Source organism: Mus caroli, unplaced genomic scaffold (assembly GCF_978045245.1).
Source record: "Mus caroli unplaced genomic scaffold, Mus_caroli_1 scaffold_12, whole genome shotgun sequence".
Taxonomy (NCBI): domain Eukaryota; kingdom Metazoa; phylum Chordata; class Mammalia; order Rodentia; family Muridae; genus Mus; species Mus caroli.
In genome coordinates this window covers 2,637,240-2,661,618 of record NW_028227267.1, presented here as the reverse complement: position 1 = coordinate 2,661,618, position 24,379 = coordinate 2,637,240, and the positions used below count along the sequence as shown (strand labels likewise).

General features: G+C 43.9%; 1 protein-coding gene across 2 annotated transcripts in view; it reads right to left on the bottom strand.

Moving 5' to 3' along the window:
- Rarb (retinoic acid receptor beta) overlaps positions 1-24,379 on the bottom strand; it is a 134,072-nt gene that overhangs the window by 96,205 nt on the left and 13,488 nt on the right. For both annotated transcript variants that reach the window (XM_021181692.2, XM_029469077.2), the window contains exon 2: positions 10,499-10,647. In XM_021181692.2, coding sequence (XP_021037351.1) covers positions 10,499-10,647 — 149 coding nt within the window. The remainder of the gene's footprint in view (positions 1-10,498; positions 10,648-24,379) is intronic.

Sequence of the window (24,379 nt, the reverse complement as noted above, 5' to 3'; positions counted from 1 at the left end):
CATGGGTACTAGGAATTGAAGCCTGAAAAAATTTTTTACAAGACTTTATTTATTTTTTATTAGATATTTTCTTCATTTACATTTCTTTTTTATTATATATTTTCTTTATATACACTTCAAATTTCAAATGCTATCCCGAAAGTTCCCTATACCCTCCCCCTGCCCTGCTCTCCTACCTACCCACTCCCGCTTCTTGGCTCTGGCATTCCCCTGTTCTGGGGTATATAAAGTTTGCAAGACCTAGGGGCCTCTCTTCCTAGTGATGGCTGACTAGGCCATCTTCTGCTACATATGCAACTAGAAACACAAGCTCTGGGGGTTCTGGTTAGTTGATATTGTTGTTCCACCTATAGGGTTGCACACCCCTTCAGCTCCTTGGGTGCTTTCTCTAGCTTCTCCATTGTGGGCCCTGTGTTCCATCTTAGAGATGACTGTGAGCATCCTCTTCTGTATTTGCCAGGCACTGGCATGACCTCATACGAAACAGCAATACCAGGGTCCCTTCATCAAAATCTTGATGGCATATGCAAGAGTGTCTGGGTTTGATGGCTGATTATGGGATAGATTCCCAGGTGGGGTAGTCTCTGGATAGTCCATCCTTTTATCTTAGCTCCAAACTTTGTCACTGTAACTCTTTTCATGGGTATTTTGTTCACTATTCTAAGGAGGAACCAAGTATCCACCCATTTAACTTCCCTCTTCTTGATTTTCTTGTGTTTTGCAAATTGCATCTTGGGTGTTCTATGTCTTTGGGCTAATATCCACTTATCAGTGAGGTGCATATCTAATGACTTCTTTTGTGATTGGGTTACCTCACTAAGGATGATATCCTCCAGATACATCCATTTGTCCAAGAATTTCATAAATTCATTCTTTTTAATAGCTGAGTAGTACTCCATTGTTTAAATGTACCATATTTTCTATATCCATTCCTCTGTTGAGGGACATCTGCGTTCTTTCCAGCTTCTGGCTATTATAAATAGGGCTGCTATGAACATAGTGGAGCATGTGTCCTTCTTACCAGTTGGGACATCTTCTGGATATATGCCCAGGAGAGGTATTGCTGGATCTTCTGATAGTACTATGTCCAATTTTCTGAGGAACCGCCAGACTGGTTTTCAGAGTGGTTGTACAAGCTTGCAATCCCACCAACAATGGAGGAGTGTTCCTCTTTCTCCACATCCTTGCCAGCATCTGCTGTCACTTGAATTTTTGATCTTAGCCATTCTGACTGGTGTGAGGTGGAATCCCAGGGTTGTTTTGATTTGCATTTCCCTGATGATTAAGGATGTTGAACATTTTTTCAGGTGCTTCTCAGCCATTCGGTATTCCTCAGTTGAGAATCCTTTGTTTAACTCTGAGCCCCATTTTTTTTTTTACTCTTTTTTTTTTAATTAGGTATTTTCCTCAATTACATTTCCAATGCTATCCAAAAAGTCCCCAATACACTCCCCCCCCCAGTCCCCCACACACCCACCCCCACCCCTTGGCCCTGGCATTCCCCTGTACTGGGGCATATAAAGTTGGCAAGTCCAATGGGCCTCTCTTTCCAGTGATGGCCGACTAGGCCATCTTTTAATACAAATACAGCTAGAGTCAAGAGCTCTGGGGTACTGGTTAGTTCATAATAATGTTCCACCTATGGGGTTGCAGTTCGCTTTAGCTCCTTGGGTACTTTCTCTAGCTCCTCCATTGGGGGCCCTGTGATCCATCCAATAGCTGCCTGTGAGCATCCACTTCTGTGTTTGCTAGGCCCCGGCATTGTCTCACAAGAGACAGCTATATCTGGGTCCTTTCAGCAAAATCTTGCTAGTGTATGCAATGGTGTCAGCGTTTGGAAGCTGATTATGGGATGGATCCCTGGATATGGCAGTCTTTAGATAGTCCATCCTTTCTTCACAGCTCCAAACTTTATCTCTGTAACTCTTTCCATGGGTGTTTTCTTCCCAATTCCAAGAAGGGGCACAGTGTCCACACTTTGGTCTTCGTTCTTCTTGAGTTTCATGAGTTTAACAAATTGTATCTTATATCTTGGGTATCCTAAGTTTTTGGGCTAATATCCACTTATCAGTGAGTACATATTGTGTGAGTTCCTTTGTGAATATGTTACCTAACTCAGGATGATGCCCTCCAGATCCATCCATTTGCCTAGGAATTTCATAAATTCATTCCTTTTAATAGCTGAGTAGTACTCCATTGTGTAAATGTGAGCCCCATTTTTAATGGGGTTATTTGATTTTCTGGAGTCCACCTTCTTGAGTTCTTTATATATATTGAGTATTAGTCCCCTATCAGATTTAGGATTGGTAAAATTCCTTTCCCAATCTGTTGGTGGCCTTTTTGTCTTATTGACAGTGTATTTTGCCTTATAGAAGCTTTGCAATTTTATGAGGTTCCATTTTTTGATTCTTGATCTTACAGCACAAGACATTGCTGTTCTGTTTAGGAATTTTCCCCCTGTGCCCAGATCTTCGAGGCTTTCCCCCACTCTCTCCTCTATTAATTTCAGTGTCTCTGGTTTTATGTGGAGGTCTTTGATCTACTTAGTTTTGAGCTTTGTACAAGGAGATAAGAATGGATCAATTCGCATTCTTCTACATGATAACAGCCAGTTGTGCCAGCACCATTTGTTGAAAATGTCTCTTTTCCACCGGATGGTTTTAGCTCACTTGTCAAAGATCAAGTGACCATAGGTGTGTGGATTCATTTCTGGGTCTTCAATTCTATTCCATTGATCTACCTGTTTGTCACTGTACCAGTGCCATGCAGTTTTTATCACAATTGGTCTGTATTGCAGTTTAATGTCAGAAGCCTTGCCTTCTACAAGAGAAGCAAGTTCTAAGTGCTGAGTGGTCTCTCTAGCCCACAAGACACTTTTCAATGTCTCTTTGGTAGTTTCTCAATCTTTAGAGTCACTGTGCCTTCCACATGATGTTCTGTACGAATCCTGAGAAAGCATCTGATCTGTGGACAGATGACTCTAGGCTTTAAATCGGAAAATCAAGAATTGGTAATTAAAAAACCAGTGCATCCTGGTCTTATTGAACTGGGTTTGTAAGCGCTCATTGGGGGGTGGGGGGTGTTCAAATGGACAGGATAATAGCTCTCACATCAGGAATTCTTCCTCAACTGGTGACAGAGGCAGGAGTTGTTTTTTTTTTTAAACCAATCATCAAAGATCTTTAGTTTGTTTAACATAACATGAGCAATGACGGTGTCCTAACTATTTTTAAATAACAGGTAAGGTAGACATTTACACTACTCATCTCAAACTTTAAACCACTCAGGCACTGTAAACCCTTTTAGAACTAGCAGATCAATCCCTCTTCACCTGACCGACATGAAAAACAAACAAACAAACAAACAAAAACAAACCCTGCAGAGCTGCAGGTTAGTTTAGAACTAATCCTTCAGGTTCTGTTTATTCATATGTCAGAAAAGGGGACAAGTGAAGAAAACTCAGAGTTTTCTGCCTTTACAACCCAAGATGATTGCTCAGAATTAGAAAGATGTGAGTGGCCAGGAACGGGAGGAGCTGCTTTGCTGTTGCTATTGCCGGAGACGAGGGTAACTCTCAGTGACTCATGCTCCTAGGTTTGGAGGTAGTGTTTCTGCTGAGATTTCTCTTGCCACACTGAGAGGCCACAGTACTTGTAAGTGTATTATTTTACTCTTCAGTTTTTAAGAGGTTGTCTTTAAAGAAAATGATGGAGAAGATATCTCTTGTGATGTGGAGCTCTCTGATATACAAGGAAGAACTTCCTAAGAAAATTAGCTGGACTTTGGCCACTAAAGTCTTTCAGGACGTTTATAATTTTTTTACAAAAGTTTGCCTGAATGCATCACCAAGCACCCGATATAATTATGTTCAATTTGTTTTCTAATTAGATGAACTAATAAAGGTGGACTTCCTGACCCACGCTAGCACACAGATTGTCCTGGGTTTGCTATCACATTAAGTGATGTTCTACTATTGTTAGGGCTCCAAACTGAAGCAAACCTACATGTAGAAGCAACTATCAGTGTGAGGCATTCTAAAAATATTCTCCAGCAGAATGTAGTATTTATCGCGGACAATTAAGACAGTTTTAAAAGAGCATGTCTGCATGATTCCACAAAGCACACTTAAATAACTAACAGAAGCTCTCAGATCATGAGCACACATCCATCTCCTGATTGCAAAAGTTTTTGTGACTGGGTGTTCTGCCAGAAACAGCCAGATTCCCCTCGGCCAAGGCTAGGGAAAGGAAAGCAAATGAGAGAAGCTAAAGAATCAGCGTGTAGGCATGGGGCTGGGTGGGTGAGTGGGGAAGTCTAAAAGCTTCCAGGTTGCTTTAAATAGAGGGCCATCAGCACAACCTTCAGGGTTCTTGGTGCAAAAGATTCCACCAAGGCATCCTGGGCCTTGCCCAGGGTTTCTGCAGTATGGGCTGCTAGTGGCCCGGAGGCTGGCTTATAAATGGAAAGTCAATAGGTATGCTATCCAGGACAAAATGGAGAACACAAGTCAGAACAGCCCTGGGTGCCAAGCCTACGTGGGTCTGTCTGTGTCATTTTTAGGGGAATGTGCCTCTTTGGAACTCCTCCTCCCTCTTCCTCTTTTTCCCCTCTTCTTCCTCCTCTATCTTCCTACTTTCCCTCCCTCCTCCTTCTTTCTTTTCTCCCTCTTCCTCTACTTATTTTCTCTTTTCTTTTCTTTCTTTTCTTCTCTTTTCTTTTCTTTCTCTTTCTTTCTTTTCTCTCTTCTTTCTTTCTTTCTTTCTTTCTTTCTTTCTTTCTTTCTTTCTTTCTTTCTTTCTCTCTCTCTCTCTCTCTCCCTTCCTTCCTTCCTCCTTCCTTCGCTCTCTCTTTCTCCCTCCCTCCCTTCTTTCTTCTTTCCTTCCTTCCTTCCTCCCTCCCTCCTTCCTTCCTTCCTTCCTCCTTCCTTCTCTCTCTCTTTCTCTCTCCCTTCTTCCTTCCTCCCTCCCTCGCCCTCTCTCTCTCTTTCTTCCTTTATTCCTTTCTTCCTTCCTTCCTTCCTTCCCTCCTTCCTTCCTCCCTCCCTCCCCCTCTCTCTCTCTCTCTCTCTTTCTTTCTTTCTTTCTTTCTTTCTTTCTTTCTTCCTTTCTTCCTTCCTTTCTTCCTTTCTTTCTTTCTTTCTTTCTTTCTTTCTTTCTTTCTTTCTTCCTTCCTTCCTTCCTTCCTTCCTTCCTTCCTTCCTCCCTCCCTCCCTCTCTCCTTCCTTTCTCTCTCTCTCTCTCTCTCTCTCTCTCTCTCTCTCTCTCTCTCTCTCTCTCTCTCTCTCTCTCTTTCTTCTTTCTTTTTTTTGATAGGGTATTCCTCTGTATCCCTAGCTGGGCTTGAACTTTGTGTGGGCCAGGCTGTCCTGGGGTTCATCGTGATCCTCCTGCTTCAGCCTGCTAACTACAAAGATTCTAGGTACATATCACTATGTCTGGATAATATTTTTTGAAATAACACCACGTTGAGAAGTGTTTGTTTTCTACATAATTGCCCAGGGAGTGGGGTTATTGAGCATTATATATTTCTGCCACCTACTTTTTCATGTAGGGTACAGCTAAAACAGTGGTGGGGTTTAACACTAGGTACAGGGTTTTCTTCCCAACTGTAGCAAAGACCAGCTTTATACTCTTGACTAAGATTCTTAGCCTCTTAGCTTCTTCATCTGTGAATATACAAAGCTTCTGTGAGGCTAAACAGGCTATTGGAACAAAGGCCTAGACAGTGGAGTTTTCTGCTACTTGAATAACTTTATCCTTGGCTGTACAAGACTAATCATTATGTTGCTCCTACCTGCCGTACGCCCAGAAATGGGTCAGAAAAGCATGGTTAAATATAAGTGATGAGTTCCATCATAGGAAGAGACATGATCAGGAAGCTAGAGAAGACTATAGACAGAATGGAGACACATGCCAGCACCAGAAGTCTGGCTCTTGTGCAAGGTATTCTTTCCTCAATTTCATCCATTGGATTTAGGCTTAGTTGAACAATTGGTTAGTTTAAAAGCACATTGGTGTCCACTGGTGTTAGAAAGTCAGGGAAGCAGTCTGTGGTAGAGTACTTGTCTTGCACTGCCCACAATAAATTAAATTAAGAGAAGCATTTGCCTACCTGTAGTTGCCTTTTCTCTAGTTAGAACTCAAACACCACTGTGTTAGCAACACAGGTAAACCTAATGGACAGTACAACATGGTGACAGAAAAAGTACATTAGTCCCAGCAAAATCTGGGTCATGTGAGCAAGGCCATCTTGGGTGAGAGAGGCTATCTTGGAATAGCTGTTCTTATACTGGCCATTGGAGGGAAAACCTTCCCAGAACTGCAGCAGTAATAATTATCCAATAAGGGCCAAAACATTCGGCTTGTGCAACAGGAAAGAAACACTGCAGGACAGCATGTGATATGTTTTCTCATGATACTGAAAGGAGCTCAATGAGTTAGTTTCTCCTGACTATGTCGTTAAGAATATAGGCACCATGGGATGAGTGGCTAGAGCTCTCGCCAGCTAGATGTCAGCCTTTCATGCAGCAGGGATAGTTTGGCCTGCTATCACCAGAACAAGCAACTGGAGCCAGAAGCTTCCACCATTTAGCCTGTAAGAAGATGCCACCATGTCCTGTGGTAGGGGTCAGGGAACTAATGTGTACTACCCATACCTAGGCCATTGCTTGTTTTCTATAAGTAAAGTTGTTGATGCAAGGCTATCCCCACTCCATGTCACAGCTTACTGCAGGTGGCTGGAGGAGCAAAGCTGAGTCATTCTGACAGAGGCCTTATACCTTCAAAGCCTAAAATGCCTACCATATGACTCTCCACAGGAACAATTTACCACCCCTCGTCTACAGCAACCCAGGTGGGGCTGGGATGGACCTTTATGTGAATGTAGAAGGAAATAGGCTGAGTTATTTTTGTATAAAGGAACGAGGAAATGATGAAAGAGCTTTATCAGAGGAGTGCTAGCATTGGAGCTAATGTCACCTCACTGTATAGTAGCTCTAGTAAAGTTAATGAGAAAATTAGCAGAATAGTGTCTGGGCTTAGTAGGTTCCAGGCAGGTACCTAAAGTCTAGGAAGTAAGCAGTACATCTGCAGTATCATTTTATTTACAGAATTATTTTATGATTTTATATTGCTAAACATTTGATGAATTCTGTTTTCATGTTATGTTCTCTTTGTGCCCTGGAAAACATGTCCCTCAACTGGAAGTCCCCTAGACGGGACATCCCAGGGGTGTGTCTTGTGGCTTTCTTTGTTGCTATGGTGATGTTGTGTCAACATAGCAGTTACTGATTGTCCCCAGAAGTGAGCCACACCCATTCATTAAGTTCTGACCATCATCATTTGTCTGCTGTGGTCACTAACAGTGCTCCCTGGTCCCTTGGAAGAGAGAGGGCTTTTTTCCAATAATGGTAAAGACATCATGGTCACGACAAGCAGAAGCTATGACAAGTACTACTTTTATTTACTTATTTTGAAGCAGGGTCTCAAGTATCTCAATCTGTCCTTGAACTTGTTATGTAGCCAAGGCTGACTTTGAACTTTTATCCTCCCTGCCAAGGTTAGACAGTGCTGGAGAAGAAACCTAGAGCCTCACACATGCTAGCACAGCACTTTCCTAGCTGAGCCACAACCCCATAATCCCATGCTACTTCTTGAGAACATGTTCCAGGTTCTATTTGGGAATTCTACTTCAGAGCAGAGGCTCCCACCTGGAATTGTGACCCTGTATCTCCAGAAGAGCCAGATGAGCAAGTGACCAATAGTGCCTTTGCCAGTAGTCAAAGTGGTACAGACACATGGCTTCATGTAAACCTCTAATTGAACAGAGGAACTTCAAAGAAGTTGTAACGAGTCCATCATCTTACTGTCAGTATAGAGACAGTCTCTAACATAACCGACTTGCTACAGACTTAACAGCATAAATTGATATTGTCATCTGTATTCCAAGAATAGCTATCCCAAGTGTGTGGCTAGTGCCTTTGTTGCTGTGGTGATGTTGTGTCAACATAGCAGCCACTGGAAGTGAAAGGAAGTGGGCAATGGGGATGCCAGTTGGTACAGTGCTTATCCAGTATGCATGAGGCCTTGGTTTCAATCTCCAGTAACCTCTGGACACGCTCACCCACACCCTTCCAAGACACCTCCAAGTCTGTTTTTACTAATCCACAGGTATAGCAAAGATTATGAGGTATTGCTCATAAATGATATAAATCAAAAATACCATGTTATATGACAGGGTTAATATATACCTTATTATATATTGGGGTTAATAAATACCTTATTAGGCAGAATTAAGTAGTAAATCATAATATAACTATAGCAACTATGTTGATTGTATCACCCCAGAAACTATGTAGTTGTGTAAATTTTGATCATGAAATATAATTAAATATTTAAAAAACAGATTAAAATTGTATATATAATATACCATTTTATTTTATAAATTCAAAAATCTATAAATCCACATAAATATTGAATTTTAACAGATTTTCTCTGGGGAGGAGCCATGTTGTTTTCTACTTTCCAGAGAGTAACTGTATGATAGTTTAACCAATAAGATTATATTTTATATTTAAATATTTCTTTTATCTGAGTATATTACTGATTTATTTTCTTGTTTTCACTTCTCTGGGTTTCTACTCTATTTTCTAAGCCAGCTCAAATGCAGAGTAAAATTTTCCCTACCCATGAGGAAAGGTAGCCAGTTTCCCACCACCCGCAGCATCCAGTGTTCAACTTCCACACATGCCAAGAACTCTCCAACCTGATCCAGTTTACAGTTCTGATTAAAGGATTTCCCATCCAGAGACTCAGGGCCATTTGTGTGAGTTTATCAGTCATTTGTGCTGCAGTGGTAAACCCTCAGAATCCCAAAGTAAAATAGGAGGTCAGAAAATTAGCCAAGCAGGAGCTGATGAGAGCAGTCTGAGCTATGGAGATAGTGAAACCACTTACTCTGCAAGTTGAGCATCTGCCGGGGGAAGGCCAAGCCTGGTGTTGTCCTTCCCATATCATACAAACGGGAAGCTGCCACACCTTCTTCAGATTTCTGAGCTTGAGATAACTGAAAATTGTTTGGAAATCAAGAAGCATGTTTTTATGTTGATTGTATGATGTTAAGCACCGACTCTGGGAGAACTAGGGAAGAGAGTAAGGCCTGTCCTTCTCAAACTCAAAGAAAACAGAGCCATGGTAAGGCTGACCACAAGCCAATGGTCCCCAGAACATATCCATTTCCCAAGATTGCTACTTGGAGCTGTTCCCATCAAGGCTGCTCAGACCTACTGAAGCTAGGCTGAGCCACTGGCATGCTAGACACCTTGTGTGCCCCTTTCTTCTCTCTTTTCTAGAACCCTGCCTTTGAAAATAACCTGGATCAGCTTGGAACAGAATAGTCTTCCTAGCAAACACTGACACTTCCAGAAAGAGACCTGAGTCAATCCACAGCTGACCAGAGACAAATGAAAGAACATGATTCTTGATTTCCAAACCAAGACCAGGGGAGCTACACTGGTGCCCACAGGACTGTGAGCTGAGTAAAGGGCTGTGGTATGAAGACATAAAGAAATTCAACTGTCAATGACATGCTATAAAAAAGTACCTGGCCAACACGTATAGAAACTGCTGGTGCTGATAAGCCCAATACCACAGTCCTGTAAAGTTATCCTAGCACGCTAACAATGTAAATGAATCATGCAGTCTAGATATAAGACTCCAGACCCAAACAGCCAGATAGAGAGAACTAGACAGCATCTCCATATCTGGGGAAGGCCTGGCTCAAGACACTTCAGTTGCTTGGAGACATGTCCAAGGATAAGTCACATCTGCCTGTGAGTCACTTTTGGCTTCTTCCTTATGATTGCATGACCTCTTTCACTCAGTTCTACTTCTTGGACTTGATAATAGTTGTCTAGCTTGATTCAAAGCAGCCATCTCCTCTCTGACACATGTTCAGCCTCCAGTGCTCTGTGGGCAGAAGCTTTAATCCACTCGGCTGAATTTACAACGTATCTACAGTAGCAAGTCTGTACAGGCTGAAAATCACAGCGGAACTCAAAGGCCATGGGGCGGAGGAGGGAGCCAGGAGATAAATTCCAATTTCAACCTTGGCTCAACTACAAGTTGTTTCAGTGGACTGTCAGTCACATTTAAAAATAAAATAGGACTACAAAGACACCAGATGGCATGTCCCAAGAGAAACGGTGTCATGCTGCTTAGGACTCCGTCACAAGGTTCTTAACAGGAAAGAACTTGCTTGAGTGTTTATGGGGGCAGGGTGGAGGCATTTTAAAGGCCTAGTAATGTTTGCCTTTGGTCACTCATTTCAGACATTTCTGTATTCTAAACTAAAGAAATGCAAGGAGATGACAGAGACTGTGAGATGCAGCCAAGCTACAACCCCAGCTGGAGGTGATGCTGCAGCTGTCAAACTTGCTTGTTTCTGGAGTAGGGAGGTCACCGCATGAAGAAAGGAGGAAGTGAGGCACTGGGGTACTCACCTTGCACCCCTCACAGGCACTGACGCCATAGTGGTAGCCTGATGACTTGTCCTGGCAAACGAAGCAGGGCTTGTACACCCGAGGAGGAGGAAGTGGAGATGGTGGGCTCGGGACGAGCTCCTCAGAGCTGGTACTCTGTGTCTCGATGGCTACAATAGAGAAGAGAGGGGAGAAGATAAGAGAAAACACATTTTCAGTTTCTTTAGGTTTTCCCCAGTCAATTCCAACATCTGTGCTCCAAGCTCAGGCAAGAACCCTAGCAGAACTAAGCTTACAGAGGTCATTGTCCTTCAGCAGTAGTGATGCTGACTGACCCCTGCAAAAGCAACCTCACATGCATCTAATTTGAAATTCACAAGCACCATGAGGGAAATGGATACCAAGTTACCTGTGAGAAACAGAAATTCAACTCAAGTCCAAGGGGCAAAGCCTTGTCTAAGCCCAGCAGGGATCAAGCCCTGTGTCTCTCTCCTGTTTTCACAGCTTTCCTTTACCCTGAGTCTTGTGTGTATTATTTGATGCACACTTAACACAAAGTAATTTATTTATTTACTTTTTTTTTTTCATGACAAAATAAAAAAAAAAATGTTGAAGCTTGGCCCTGTAGGTCTATGTGGCTGAGTTTTTTCGGTATGGCCATAATGAATAAAAGCCATGATTTTGGGAAAGCTCTGCACTGCTTTGAGCTGGCCCTGGGCCTGCAGCACCAGTAACCCAGAGCTTAGGAAAAGGTCCACTTTCATAAAGCCCCAGGTCAGGGTGTAGTTCATGTTGGAGGTAGTGTAGGTCACAACTAACTTCAAACTTGTGCACATATGTATTCTGAACATTTGTTTATTTTTCTGAGGAAAGGGGGTTGCTATTATGGGCTCAGCTAGCCTCAAACTTGCAAGTCTTTGCCGGTGCCTCCCTGATGATAATGCCACCATGCCTGGCTTTTTTATTGCAGACTATAAACCACATGATCTCTATTTTTATTATCAAACCACTCAAATGCCACTGAAATGGAAACCTGTAGAGCTTGGACTAGACTGTTCTTCCACCAAAGTCAGCATAGGAACTGCCCTTTGCTCCCTGCTGGCCAATAGAGCCCATACAATATGAGGATCCCAATTGGAAGTTATCAAATGCGGTTCCAGAATCTTCCACTCTCCAAATAGCTCCACAATACACAGAGTGTTCCCAAGGTGATCAGGTTTCTAGTTGTTGCACTGCTCAGAATTGAGCTGGTGAGATGCTCTTTGGACAAGTTTCTTCTGCAGCCACAGCCGTAGCACCCAGGCTCCTCCACTTGCTGAGCCTGATTGTGCATAGTTGGCTTGGCTGCTGTGGCCCTCAGTCTACTCGAACCCACACTTGTACTGCATCTGTCATCTGTCCATGAAAGCCCTCCAACAGTCACTGATGAGGTCAGACTCCTTACCATACTTTGACAGTACTTGGGCTTTCGTGACATTCCCTCAGCAAGAGATTCACCTCCCATGATTCCCTCATTGGATGAGGTCTAAATAATCACTTTCAATTCTTCTTTTGAACAAGATAAGCTTGCATAGCAATGTGAGACACCACCTCTACAGCAGTGTCTGTAACTGCAGCCATGTAGGGGAGATCCAGGCTTGATCTCAGAAGTGCTAGCCTGGGCTAGGAGCATTGTCAGATCTGTGCCAGACAGGTGATCAAATAAGCAGACTAGCCATTTCCCTCACCTACCAAGTCCATCAGGTTTGGCTGTTATCCATCACCTGTCTCTCAGAGTGAGTGTCATTCTCTCAGAGGTGACTGCTGTAATGAAAGTGTCCTCACTGTGGAAGGCAGTGTTGCTCAGTGGTAGAGCTTGTGCTTAGCATGTGTGACAGAATGGGGTCAATTCCCAACACAAAAACAAGGGATAGAAGAAAACTTAAGAAAGGCCCCTTCCTATTCCTGGTCATTGGGTCATATTATTTCATCTTATTTTCTATCAAATTTTAACTGTTGCCCAACTTTAGAAAGGTTTTTTTTTTTTTTTTGTTTATAACTTTATATTTTACAATCGTTCCCCACACTTACAGTATTGTGAGGCCAGGACTTCTAGCTGTGTGCCAGGACTGGGTCTTCCTATAGAGTAGATGATCAATAAATACTGAGTGAACTAACTCATGAGCTTTTCTCTCCCCCACTTCTTTTTAAACACTAAGTGCTCTTCTAAGTAGTTACATGATAAAATTTGAAATAAAAAAGCACTCTTATACTCATTTGCTTCCTTAAAAAAGTAATTAGCCCTTTGGAACAGAATCAACTATAATTATAGTATTTTCATAATTCATAGGAATCTTCAAATGAATTCACTGGGGTATCATGAGTCCTAGTAGATAAATCCATTATAATCTTTACAGGTTAGATCCGAGGACAGAGATGAAGACATTAATCTTGAGTGTCTACTTCTTCTGGCACACAGAAGCCCTGGCTCTGGGGATTGTGGTCCAGAGGTGCCAAGGGTCCAGCAGACAGGAAGGGACTGGCTTGGGACGTTGCTGAGACTTGCCAAGAGTAAGTCCTAATGGTAAACATTCTTTCTCACACTCCTCTGTGTCCCTCCTAAAGCTGACAGGAATCCAGGCAGCTACAGGAAATGGTACCTGTTGCACTCAGTACATTCATCTTTGTAAAATCATAAGAAAGTTGAGGCATGAGGGTACGTGAGCTCCCAGGTACACGTCTCACAGTCTCTTCACTTAGATACCCTCTGTGGTCTTGGGGCATCCCTGAAAGACTTTTTTCCATGCTCGTAATGCCTTTGTTTGCTTACTAATGTGGAATTATACTGAGACTGGGGCACTGTTTAGTTTATGACATCATGACTGTAGTTCCTTGTTAGTATTTTTCCTCCAACACATCTCACAGGAATGAAAATCTTCACATATCATCTCAGTGTATTTCCATCCATTTCTTTAGAATAAATTGTCAGAACTGTAATTATTAAGTTTAACAAAGATGGTTTTTCAAAACACTTTTGTTAGTGTTTAATTCTTGTTGATCAACCAACTTCTAGGAAGGCCGCCCTCACTCATAGCCTTTGCTCCCATGCACATCTTCTAGGTTGGGTTGTTGTGTGTGCGCTTCTGCTTTTACATCAACAGCTCTGCAGATTCATCGATAGGAACACTCTGCTCTTCATGTGAATGAGGCATAAGCTTCCATTGAACACCTACTCTGGCTTGTCTCAGAGAGTAGTGAACAGAGTTTTGTCAGGGCTGGATGGACTCAGTTGTCATAGCCATGCCCTGAATCTCAAAAGTGGGTGAAGACTTTCTATAAATACGCCATTTCAATACCTCTCCTGAAGGGAACCTGGCATTTTATCTTCCCCCTGAGGAAACAGAACAGGAAGTGAGCAATTCCCACACAGGGTGAGACACAGAAGAGTAAAGAGAGGCCTGTAGATGTACAAAAACCCTAAACATTTCAACATTTGAAAGCTGCTGAGAAGAGCCTTCTTTTGATGAGCGCCATGAATAAACCGAGAAGGCTTTTCTGAAACCCCTTCAGGAGAGGAAATCTCTTCCAAGCAAGCAACACAGTGCTAGACTTGGATTCTCCACAGGACAAAGGATTCTCACACCCTCATTTTGTGCCCAGTTAGTTGAAGCCAGAAGGACTGAATCATGCCAGACTAAGTCATATGCTGTGTGAAGCTCCAGATGAGCAAGACATGGTATGGCAGGGCTGGCTTTCTTTCCAGCTTCTTAGGAAGCTGTGGCAGGACAGGAAGATGGTAAGCCCAAGCTGGGCCTGGGCTACAAAATGAGTTCAAAGCCCAATCTAGAAAACTCAAGAGATCCTGCCTCAAAATTATAAAAAAAAAAAAAAAATCCCCAAAATCTGTTCTGATTAAACGGTAGGGTATTTGCCTAGTATCCATGGGACAATGGGTTGAATCCCAGTACTAAAAAAAAAGTATAGTCTGTGGTTTTATATTTCCTCTATGTGACCTACAGTGCTTAAAGTGACAGGAAACCAAAGGGAACAAAATGACATTTTCAGTAGAACCAGAGCTAGCTATAGGCAAACATTACAAAGCATGCTCTAGAAGGAACACCAGGAAGTGGCACCAAGACAGAAGAAGAGGAAGATTTCAGTACAACCGCTTGGTCTCTGGGAATGTAGCAGTCAGCACTGGCTGCACTGTCTATCAGAGGTCTTCCTCTTACTTGCCTGCTTACTTGTCTTTCCACAAAGAGAGGGACAGAGGTGGCTCTCTTCCCTAGAACAGCTTTAGTATTTAAGGTGGAACCCCTTTCCCTGAACACCTTTGGTATTTAAGGTGGATACAGATGACTCAGCCATTGATCTGCTCACCATCACCCTGCTTTAAATCAATAATCTATTAGTCCCTTTAAATTAGAGTTGGATTCATCAAATGCCCTTGAGAGCTTCAAACATTTTCTTCCTTATTTCAGGCAAGCACGATCAGTCTACAGAATGATAAAAATTTTGCTGGAAAACTCTGCCAGCTCAGCAGACAATGCATTCTGTATTAGCTCATTCAGCAATTTCAAACAGGCCAAAAAAGCAGCTTGTAGAGTTCCCATGGGGAAAGACGCTCGTGCCACTCAATAAAGCCGAGGCACCACAGCCACCCTGATGGACCGCAGGCTAGGGAGTTAGTCTTGGAGGAGCAATTCCCATCTACGCCTCCTGCTTTCATCCATTTCCTTCCTGACCTACTCTGTTCCATCAGGTCACCGCCTCTCTAACCTGCAGCATCATCCAATTGCAAACCAGATGAGGAGCTGGCTTCTTTGCTAGGACATGGGTAGGAAGGAGAGCCTGGCTGTATAGCTGAGGAATGCCTGGGCCGATACTAATGTAGAAGCCATGTTAGCAGCAGAAAGGCTGACATCCCTGCTAGACAACACATGTATCTCGGGGACTGGAGACTTTTGAGACCTAAGATGGAGCCAAACTTGCACTGAGAATATTTGTACCCTACGACAATTACAGCACTCACAGGCTGATCCTTGAGGAAAATAATAATGTTTGCCTCATCCTTCTTTCTTTCTTTCTTTCTTTCTCTTTTCCTTTCTCTTTTCCTTTCCTTTCCTTTCCTTTCCTTTCCTTTCCTTTCCTTTCCTTTCCTTTCCTTTCCTTTCCTTTCCTTTCCTCTCTCTCTCTCTTTCTTCCTCCCACCCTCCCTTCCTTCCTGTGTGTTTTTTGTCTGTTTTTGTTGTGAGACAGAATCTCATATGTAGCTCAGGCTAGCCTCAAATTCACCATGCTGCTAAGGCTGGCTTTGAACTCTCTCTCTCTTTTTTTTTTTTTTTTTTTCGAGAGACAGGGTTTCTCTGTGTACTCCTGGCTGTCCTGAAACTCACTCTGTGGACCAGGCTGACCTCGAACTCAGAAATCTGCCTGCCTCTGCCTCCCAAGTGCTGGGATTAAAGGCGTGTGCCAACACCACCTGGCGGCTTTGAACTCTTGATCCTCTTGTCCCATCCTCCTTCCTTCTCATCAGTGTTCCTCAAAGTATGGCCTACAGCAGTAGCACTTCACAGTTAGGAGAGCTGGCCCTGGCCATCAGCTTGTAACTTTTCATCGAGTCTGTGATGAAAAGCCATTCCCAACCTCATCTTTCATAAACAGACCAAATGCAGTCAAAACCAAAATGGGTCTCTACAACAGAGACAGAGGAAAGCAAAGACCGTTCCAAAGCACAAACTAGAAACTAGCTCTAACAGACAAAATCATACCCTCAAGTTGGTGTAAAAGGTCCAAACCCTGACTGTCTGCCCCTCTCCCACCAGGACTGGCAGACTACTGAGGTGCAGGGCCCAGAGTAGAGATCCCACCTGCACACCTAGGCTGCTGGTGAGATCTGGCCCTTTGAGCCAGTACAAAAGCAAAGCCAGTACCACACAGAGGCAGCACTCACTGCCATAACCGTAGGACTTGTCTCAGTCTCAAAGCATAAAGGAAAAACCTTAAAACAAAACAAACCCCAAAACATAGCTGCCTGTTAAGTGGGTTTTGCACTCAATGGCTGGACTCACCTGGGAAAACAGTATAAATGTCCCTTTGTCAACAAACCTGAGTTTGGTTTAAACACACAGAATGTCTCCAACAATAGCTGCTTGACAATTCCTTTCATGCTTGGCATTTTTCTAAAGGTTAGATTAAGAAGCAGATAACACATTTAAGAGCTCAGTAGACTCTTTGGCCTTTGTGAGAGCTAATTTACAGCCCACTAGACCCTGTTGACAGATTACAGGATTCTATGTTCAGCTTGATTAGAGGCAGACAGGCAGGCAGGCAGGCATCAGGCATCATGAAAGGCCTGCCCCTTTACTAGAACCTTCTGATTAAGACAGTATTTTAATGCAGCCTCTGGGCAGCTGATACTTATGTGGAAAAGGAGCTGTAAAGCAAAAGGCATTTCCTGCACAGCCCCTGGGGAATTCGGAGCCTAGCTCTCGGGTAAGCGGGTAGGAATCATTGCAGCTAACCAAGGGCAAGAGGCAAGTTGCATTTGGTCAAAACATGCAGTTAGGTTTGAATTTTGTTGGCACCAGAGAGCTGATCTTGTTCCCCCTCCCCCACCCCCCTTTTCTGAGGATTCTCTGCAGGATCACAAAGTCCAGGGCTCAGCTCACATACATAGAGAAGAAAGTCAAAGGAAACGCCAAAGTTCATCTAAAGTACAAGTAATTAGAACCAGATTTGGCTGTTACAGTGCACTTGTGCTAGTGAGCTTGCAGAGCTTTTTTATTAACATGTCATTTGCAGGCCTGGGGACCCCTGGATGGGGTGTGTGGAAAATCTGCACCAACCATGCCTGGGGAGATGGCTCATGGGCTCAAAGGGAGGTTTGTAATTGTACAGTTCCCTAGGAGGGCAGCCCCAACAGTAATGCAGCCCTAGGACGCTTCACAGAGATGCAGAGCAGCAGCAAAGGGAAACCACAGCCCAGCCTTGGCATCATGGCTCAGTAACCTGCAGGTGACCCCGGCACTGTGTGTGCTTTCCCTGTCAGCTCTGACCATAAAGAAGCTGCAGAAGAGGTGTGGGATTCTCTCCTACTCTGACCATGCATGTAACAGGTGCTGGACATAAGGCAGGGGTTGAAAAGGCTCCATGCCAAAGACTAATTTCTGAGTCACTAAAGAAAGTCTTGCTTTTCATAGTACAGTTCCTGACCCTCATCTGGATGGTCTTTTAGGGCACAGGACCCAGCCTGTCCTGAGACTCTGGACCATCTGGGCATCCTAAGGAAAAGCCAGGTAATTCCTGTGCACATTAATATTTAGATACTATAACATAAAAATGCCATTTCACTATCCTTACCACCTCCCAATTGATTTCATTTTGCTAGGTCTAGTTGGCTCAGGAACTCCACCAGGTTCCAACCTTGGGGTGTTTCAAGCCTTAAGATGTAGGCTTTGTGGAATTAGCTTGTGATAACCCAGGAACTCAGTTCTTGCTCATGAATTTGACTGTGGCTTCCACCAGTGCTGGAAGAAACCTGAAGGAACAGTATCTATTGTCTAATGAGCAGTAGTCTTGCTAGCCCATCACCAAAACCACAGGGAGGGAAGGAGCAGGGGCCCTCCCATGTGCTGAAACAGATTCTACTCTCTTTAATCCACAAAAATAATTTCCCAACACTGACATGATTCAAGCTCTGGGCCTCAAAGAAAGAGGCTGTCGTTCAGTTTGTGACTCCACCTGTTTGAGCTCACCACCAGTTGGAGACATCACTCCTGGAAGTGACATTTGCCATAGTTAATGATGTCATATTTTCACAAGGGACCACAACAACATGACACCTATATTTCATCTCTATCACATGCATCCCACTTCAAGGAACATACGTGAACTATGTGAGTCTGTTTTCTGAGACATCTTAAGTCAGCTTAGGACAAGGTTCAAATAGTTCTTTCCTAAAAAGTACAATAGGCTGACACTTCTGCATATTAATGATCAGGCTGGAGGTACTGGAGATAAAGCTACATTGAGAGAACATATGCTGAGCGGACCCAGGAGTCAGGTCAGCATGGGACTGATGTGGCCACAGCATTAAGGTTCCCGCAGAGAGGTTATCCGAATGCCACATGGTTCTGTTCCACATTATACTTCTAAATTAGGAGTCTCATAGCCTTTAAGATGGTTATTGTACTAACATTGTTTTCACGTGTTCAGATATCCCAGGTAGAAAGTAGGCTAAAACATGAATATTAAATTGCCCATCATGCATGCACACCTTTATTTGTGGACCCAAGGTCAGGTTGGCATCAGTCTTACAAAAAATAGTAACAGGAAAGCTAATGTGGTAGCTCACATCTGTCACTGTAGCACTCTGGAGGCTGAGACAGGAACATTATGAGTTTGAGGTCAGTCTTTGCTACAGTGAGTTCAGGACTGCTTGGGCTATACAACAAACTCTTGTCTCAAAAATAAAATAAAAGTTAAAAGGAGAAAAATGAAAGCAATGGTCAGATGATTTTGGGGGGCGGGCAACAGTGAAATACTGGAAACCATCCTCTGCCCAGTGCTGCTCTGAGGAGGCGCAGACATGAACAACTCAGACGAGATTTAACCAGACCTTTCTTCTCAGAAGGAGTGCGCTACTTGCCTGCATATATGTTCCCTGGAGGTTTTTGAGTTATTTCTTATGGGTATATGCCATATTTTTAGCCTACAGTGACTATGAAGTGAATTTAATTCTCACAATACAGGTTTTCTTGATGATGTCATGCACCTGTGTAGGCTTTGTGGAGATGATAGGAGTTCATGGGCTTGGCTCCAGGGTCAATTGGTCTTCACCTCCCTCTACCACACATGAACACAGTATCTGTGCAGCTTTCTTTACTTTTCTGAGCCTCAGTGGTTCCTTCCTGAAGATTCAGATATCCCTAAAATTCTTGTTGGTGAATGGAAAGCAATATTTGGAACTTGCCAGGTAGTCAGGAAGGGCTCACTGAGTCCTGGGTCCTAATGGACCCTTCTCTTCCTGCAAACACTTTTTTTCCACCTTCTTATTTTATGGCAGGGATTCTCAACCAGCACCAATGTTTCCTGTAGGGACACTGCAGTACTCTAGGCTGTTGCAGTGGGGACTGCTGCTTAAGCTGGACCAGCATCCTCTACTGTAGGACTAAGACACAAGTGGGCAGACAACACAGCAATCCACAAATGCCACAAGCTAAGGCTGGTGGCCACAAGATGGCATAGGTCTGATGGGGGACTAACAACCGCCTTCCAGTAGGATCGCCACTGGAGCCAGGCAATGTTACGGCCTTGTACACAGTGGCACTGGAGCTGGGCTCCTCCTTCCCCTGCCCCACTTGCTCTCGAAGGCCCCTCTGCCTTTCAAGTGCCTTCTGTGCGTCTTTTCTACAACCAACTTTATGTTCCTGTCAGAGCTATTTTTGATTTTTATTCTGAACGAGAGACTAAAGAAAAAACGCAGCCAGAGACTCCAGTACCCTTGAGGCAGAGTCATCAGATATGGTATAAGACATCTCATAGGGCCCAGTGAAGGTCTTTCCCCAAAACATAAATGACCAAACTCAAATTACAAAGGGTGCTGAAGTGGGAAAGACTGAGCAAGGTGAAGAGAGTCCTGGTAAAAACACTCTGGAGAGGTATACAGGGAATTACAGAGGTAGTGTCCTTGTAGCTCTGCAAGTGAGGACGGAGGACGTTGGTAGTCATCTTTGCTCTTATGCTTAGGGTCTACTCTGTGAGATGGAGGATGCATGCTTACTGCATCTTGAAGTGTGTTTCTCATTGGCTACAGCGAGGAGGCGAGAAAACACACAGGAACAGCCACTGACTCTTGGATATTGGTATGCTGAGGCAGAGGGCTAAGGTCCATGTGTTAGTATGGCTCACAGTCATCACAGGAATGACAAGTGCCTCTGGAGTTTTGCCAAATAACTCCAGCAAGCAATAGTAAACAGGTTTCATTGAAGCAGGTGGCATGCTAGTCACCCACAAGCTCTTCTAAGCTTTCTGCATGTGTTAATTCCCAGGGGTATCCCAGAGTGTATCGGATGTAGGAACATTTTAGAAGCAAGAATTCAGAGGGACAAGGTAGAAAGGCAGCACAAGCTACCAGCAGTGGAGGTCAGGGAGCAGTGTTGAACATGTCTCTGAACTCACCTAGCCTTGGGCTCAAGAGTACAAGAGCCAGGGATCAGGAGAAGATAGTTATATGCTTTTAAGACTTCCATGAATGTTCAGACAGACAGACAGCAGATAAACAGACTCCTGGTCAGCACAATGTACAAACTGGAAAACTAACAAGACAGGGAAAAGGGTGTGATACATTTTTTTTCTCTCTGAGTTGGAGACCCGAGCAGTTAGCATAGGGCCTTGTGGATGAGCCACCCACACATCATGTTGTCCCTTCACACCACAGGCTCCATGTACCCAAAGTTAACTTGGTGCAGCAAGAAAAGCCAAGATTGGAAAGCCTGTGGCCTCTGCAGCCACTGTGAGTATTCGTGTGTGTGTGTGTGTGTGTGTGTGTGTGTGTGTGTGTGTGGCCTCTGTAGCTACTGTGAATACTCCTGGAAGGTCCCATCCTGGAGCTGGATTATCCCCTTCACAGCAGGATCTGGCAGATAGGCAGGAAGCTGAGACATGGAACATGGTGAGAATCCAGCTGTGTCTTGAGGTAACTAGTGCAGAGATGCTGTTACTAATGGAGCCCAGTTCAATACAGCAACCTCAGGCCACATTTCCATCAAAACTGCTTAAGTTTCTACAGAGTCATCAGCTGACCCTACAACCGGGTTCCATTTTGTGGTTCTTCCTTTTCTAGCATGTTTCCATTATGAGAGAAAGCTGTCTTCAAGTTGTCTTTGTCTTATTTCTTAAAAGAAAAAAATGTGAAGGAAAGTTTCAAAAATGTTCCAGCTGTGGGATCCCCAAGGCTGAAAGCTTTCTTGGCTATTCTGAAAACTGGTTCATCTTGATAGAGGGGTAGCTCGTTTGAGGGTTGGGGTTGAGGGATCTGCCTTCCTGGATTCACAGCCATGTGTATCATTTCCTAGCTTTGTGACTTTGGAGAAGCTCCTTAGCTTCCCAGGCTCACGTTCTACTGGTGTAAAATAATAGCAAGACCCTCACTGAATGGTTGAGAAGATTAAAATGCACATCATCATAAAGCATTTGACCTGAACAGAGCAGAGGGCTGCCACTCAGGTGGGGGACTCTGGGGCAGGGTGTGTCAGTGTTCTTCCTCTTTTTAGCTTCCTCCTGGCTGCTGCCGTTCTATCTTGGTTGATTAACCTTCTCTTCCACTTTCCCCTCCCACAACCATTTCCTCTCCTAACAAAACTGAGAGTCTTTGGAAGAACATTAAGTGGAGCAAGGCATGTTCCCTAGTTTCTCACAGAGTGTTTCTTTCTAAGTCCATGGACATCTGTCCAAAGCTCTGTGATTCCACTCTCTCCCATGGCTTACCCTGGCAGGTCTCCATTTCAGGCTGCCAATTACCCGTAGAGTCCATACCTATAATCCCTGCACTTGGGGTGAGGTGCTGAGGCAGGAGGACTGCTGTTAGTATAAAGCCACCTTAGGCTAATATGTGATTCCCTGTCTATAAAAAAACCAATCAACCAAACAGACAAACAAACAAAATAATTGACTACTTAATTTAGGTGGACAAAGCAGCATGGGCAGGCATGACTAGCCAGTATCACAGCTGGACCAAACAAGTCATTAGGGAGACTGCCTACACAGACAGACAGCTAGAAGACAGCCTGTTACAGCCTGGCAGCAGAGGATGTGACCCACGCTGTGCACACAGCACTAGGAGCAGCACTACGCCAAACAGCAGCTTTGTTGCCTTGCCCTTGCAAGATGTCGGTGGACAATTGGGAAACCATCAAGAGAATGAGATGGCTCTAACCTGCCCAGGACAGTAATACTCTGCCTTGGTAGATGTTAGAGCTATGTTATCACTTCACTGCCCAATATGCTTCCTGGTAACAAGGATACTGGAGAGCTGGGTCAGGTCACAAGGAAAGTCACAGCCTGGAGGCTCTATGTTGTAGCCTAGTTCTCATAGACAGAAACTGGCTTGCTGTAGGACCCACCTTCTCATATCCCCACATGTAAATCTTGTATTGATAAGGCACATCCTGATAGCTGTTCTTGAGGGCTCTGCTTGGTTTTATAGGGGTTTGTTTGTTTGTTCATTTGAGACAGGGTTCTGGGAAACATGGAACTCAATGTTTCTCAGTGATTCTTTTGTCTTAGCCTCACAAACACAGTGATTAAGGCATGACCCACCATGTCCAACTGATTTTTAAGTTTTAACAAATGACACCAAATAAACTTCTAGGGACTCGTGACCTTCATAGCTTCTCCAAGCAGCAGGGCTCTGCTGCCAGGGATGTGTGTTGCCATCCAAAAAATGTGACTGATAGGTGTGACCTGGCCATAGCCCAGATTAATTTAATCTGCTGATCTATACATACCGATAAACTAAACTCTTCCTTCTAACAGCACCTCCCATGTGTAGGATAAAACTGATGAATTCTCTCACTTCCAGGAGAGAAAGAGAGACAGAGAGGGGGGGGGGAGAGGGAGAGGGAGAGGGAGAGGGAGAGGGAGAGGGAGAGGGAGAGGGAGAGGGAGAGGGAGAGGGAGAGGGAGAGGGAGAGGGAGAGGGAGAGGGAGAGGGAGAGGGAGAGGGAGAGGGAGAGGGAGAGGGAGAGAGAAATGCACACAGAGAAAGAGAGACACAGAGTCAGAGATAGAGAGAGACAGAGAGCATGATAGCCATATGTCACTGAGACATGTTTTGAAAGCATGGACACTACAATGTGTTGTAAGGGGCTGGTATTATTTTACAAAGCTCATCTTGTGGACACACTTTTATTAGTCAGAGGGGTCAGCATACTCGCCATAAATACATATTTGAAATCCTTCCTGCATCCTCTGTCTCTGGATTATTTTTCATGTCTTGTTTCCTGGCATACAGTCAGGCAGAATGTGGGAGTTTTAATACCTTTAATCCATTATATGGACTTTTTAAAGGTCCATAAGACAAAAATAAAGTGCACTTTCATGGTCAAATATGCAGTAAACCTGATATGTCCTTTAGTATTTCATATCCCATCTTCCATCCTGGCTGTGGCTGTTACCGAGTTTCAGTGTACAAAATGACAGGATGTAGGCAAACTTACTGCTAATTTCTCATTTGATTGACAGAACTCTTGACAATTGATAAACAATGCATTTTGCTGGGCACTTTGAGGAGATTATTGCTACCCAATATTCTGAAGATTTGAAATCACTATCCACTTATATATCTATGTGTGTGTGTATTGTTTTGCTTCTAAGACAGAGCCTCACTGTGTAGCCAAAGCTGGCCTTAAACTTGCAGCAATCCTCCCACCTATGCCTCCAGAGTACTGGGACTATAAAGCTGTGCCACTGCACTAGGCATGGTGGAGTTGATTTTTATCAGGTCATTAATTTCTACAAGCAAGTGTCATGTGGACACAAGCCTTGTAATAGGTTTCCTCATCAGACTGCCTTCCTAGTTCCCAAACTGCTTACATGACTGCCCAGCGCACTTAGTGAACTTATTGTGAATGCTACCTGCCCATCCGAATGCACTCTCTCGAGGGATGCAGTTGTCTGCTCATGGGGCTGCTGTATTTTATTTGCTCCCATGGGGAAGTGAATTGTCCTCCCCACCCTGGACACTACAATTCACAATCATTGCAGACACTGGAGGTGAAGGGTGGTAAGGCTCACTTTGATACGCATTAGAGGAGGGCTTAGATCACTGGCCTGCTACCTTGTGTGAAACATCTGTTTTCTATGAGCCAGTTAAAAGTGCCAACATCTGTAAATAAAAAGCCCATATGTGCACACAATTTA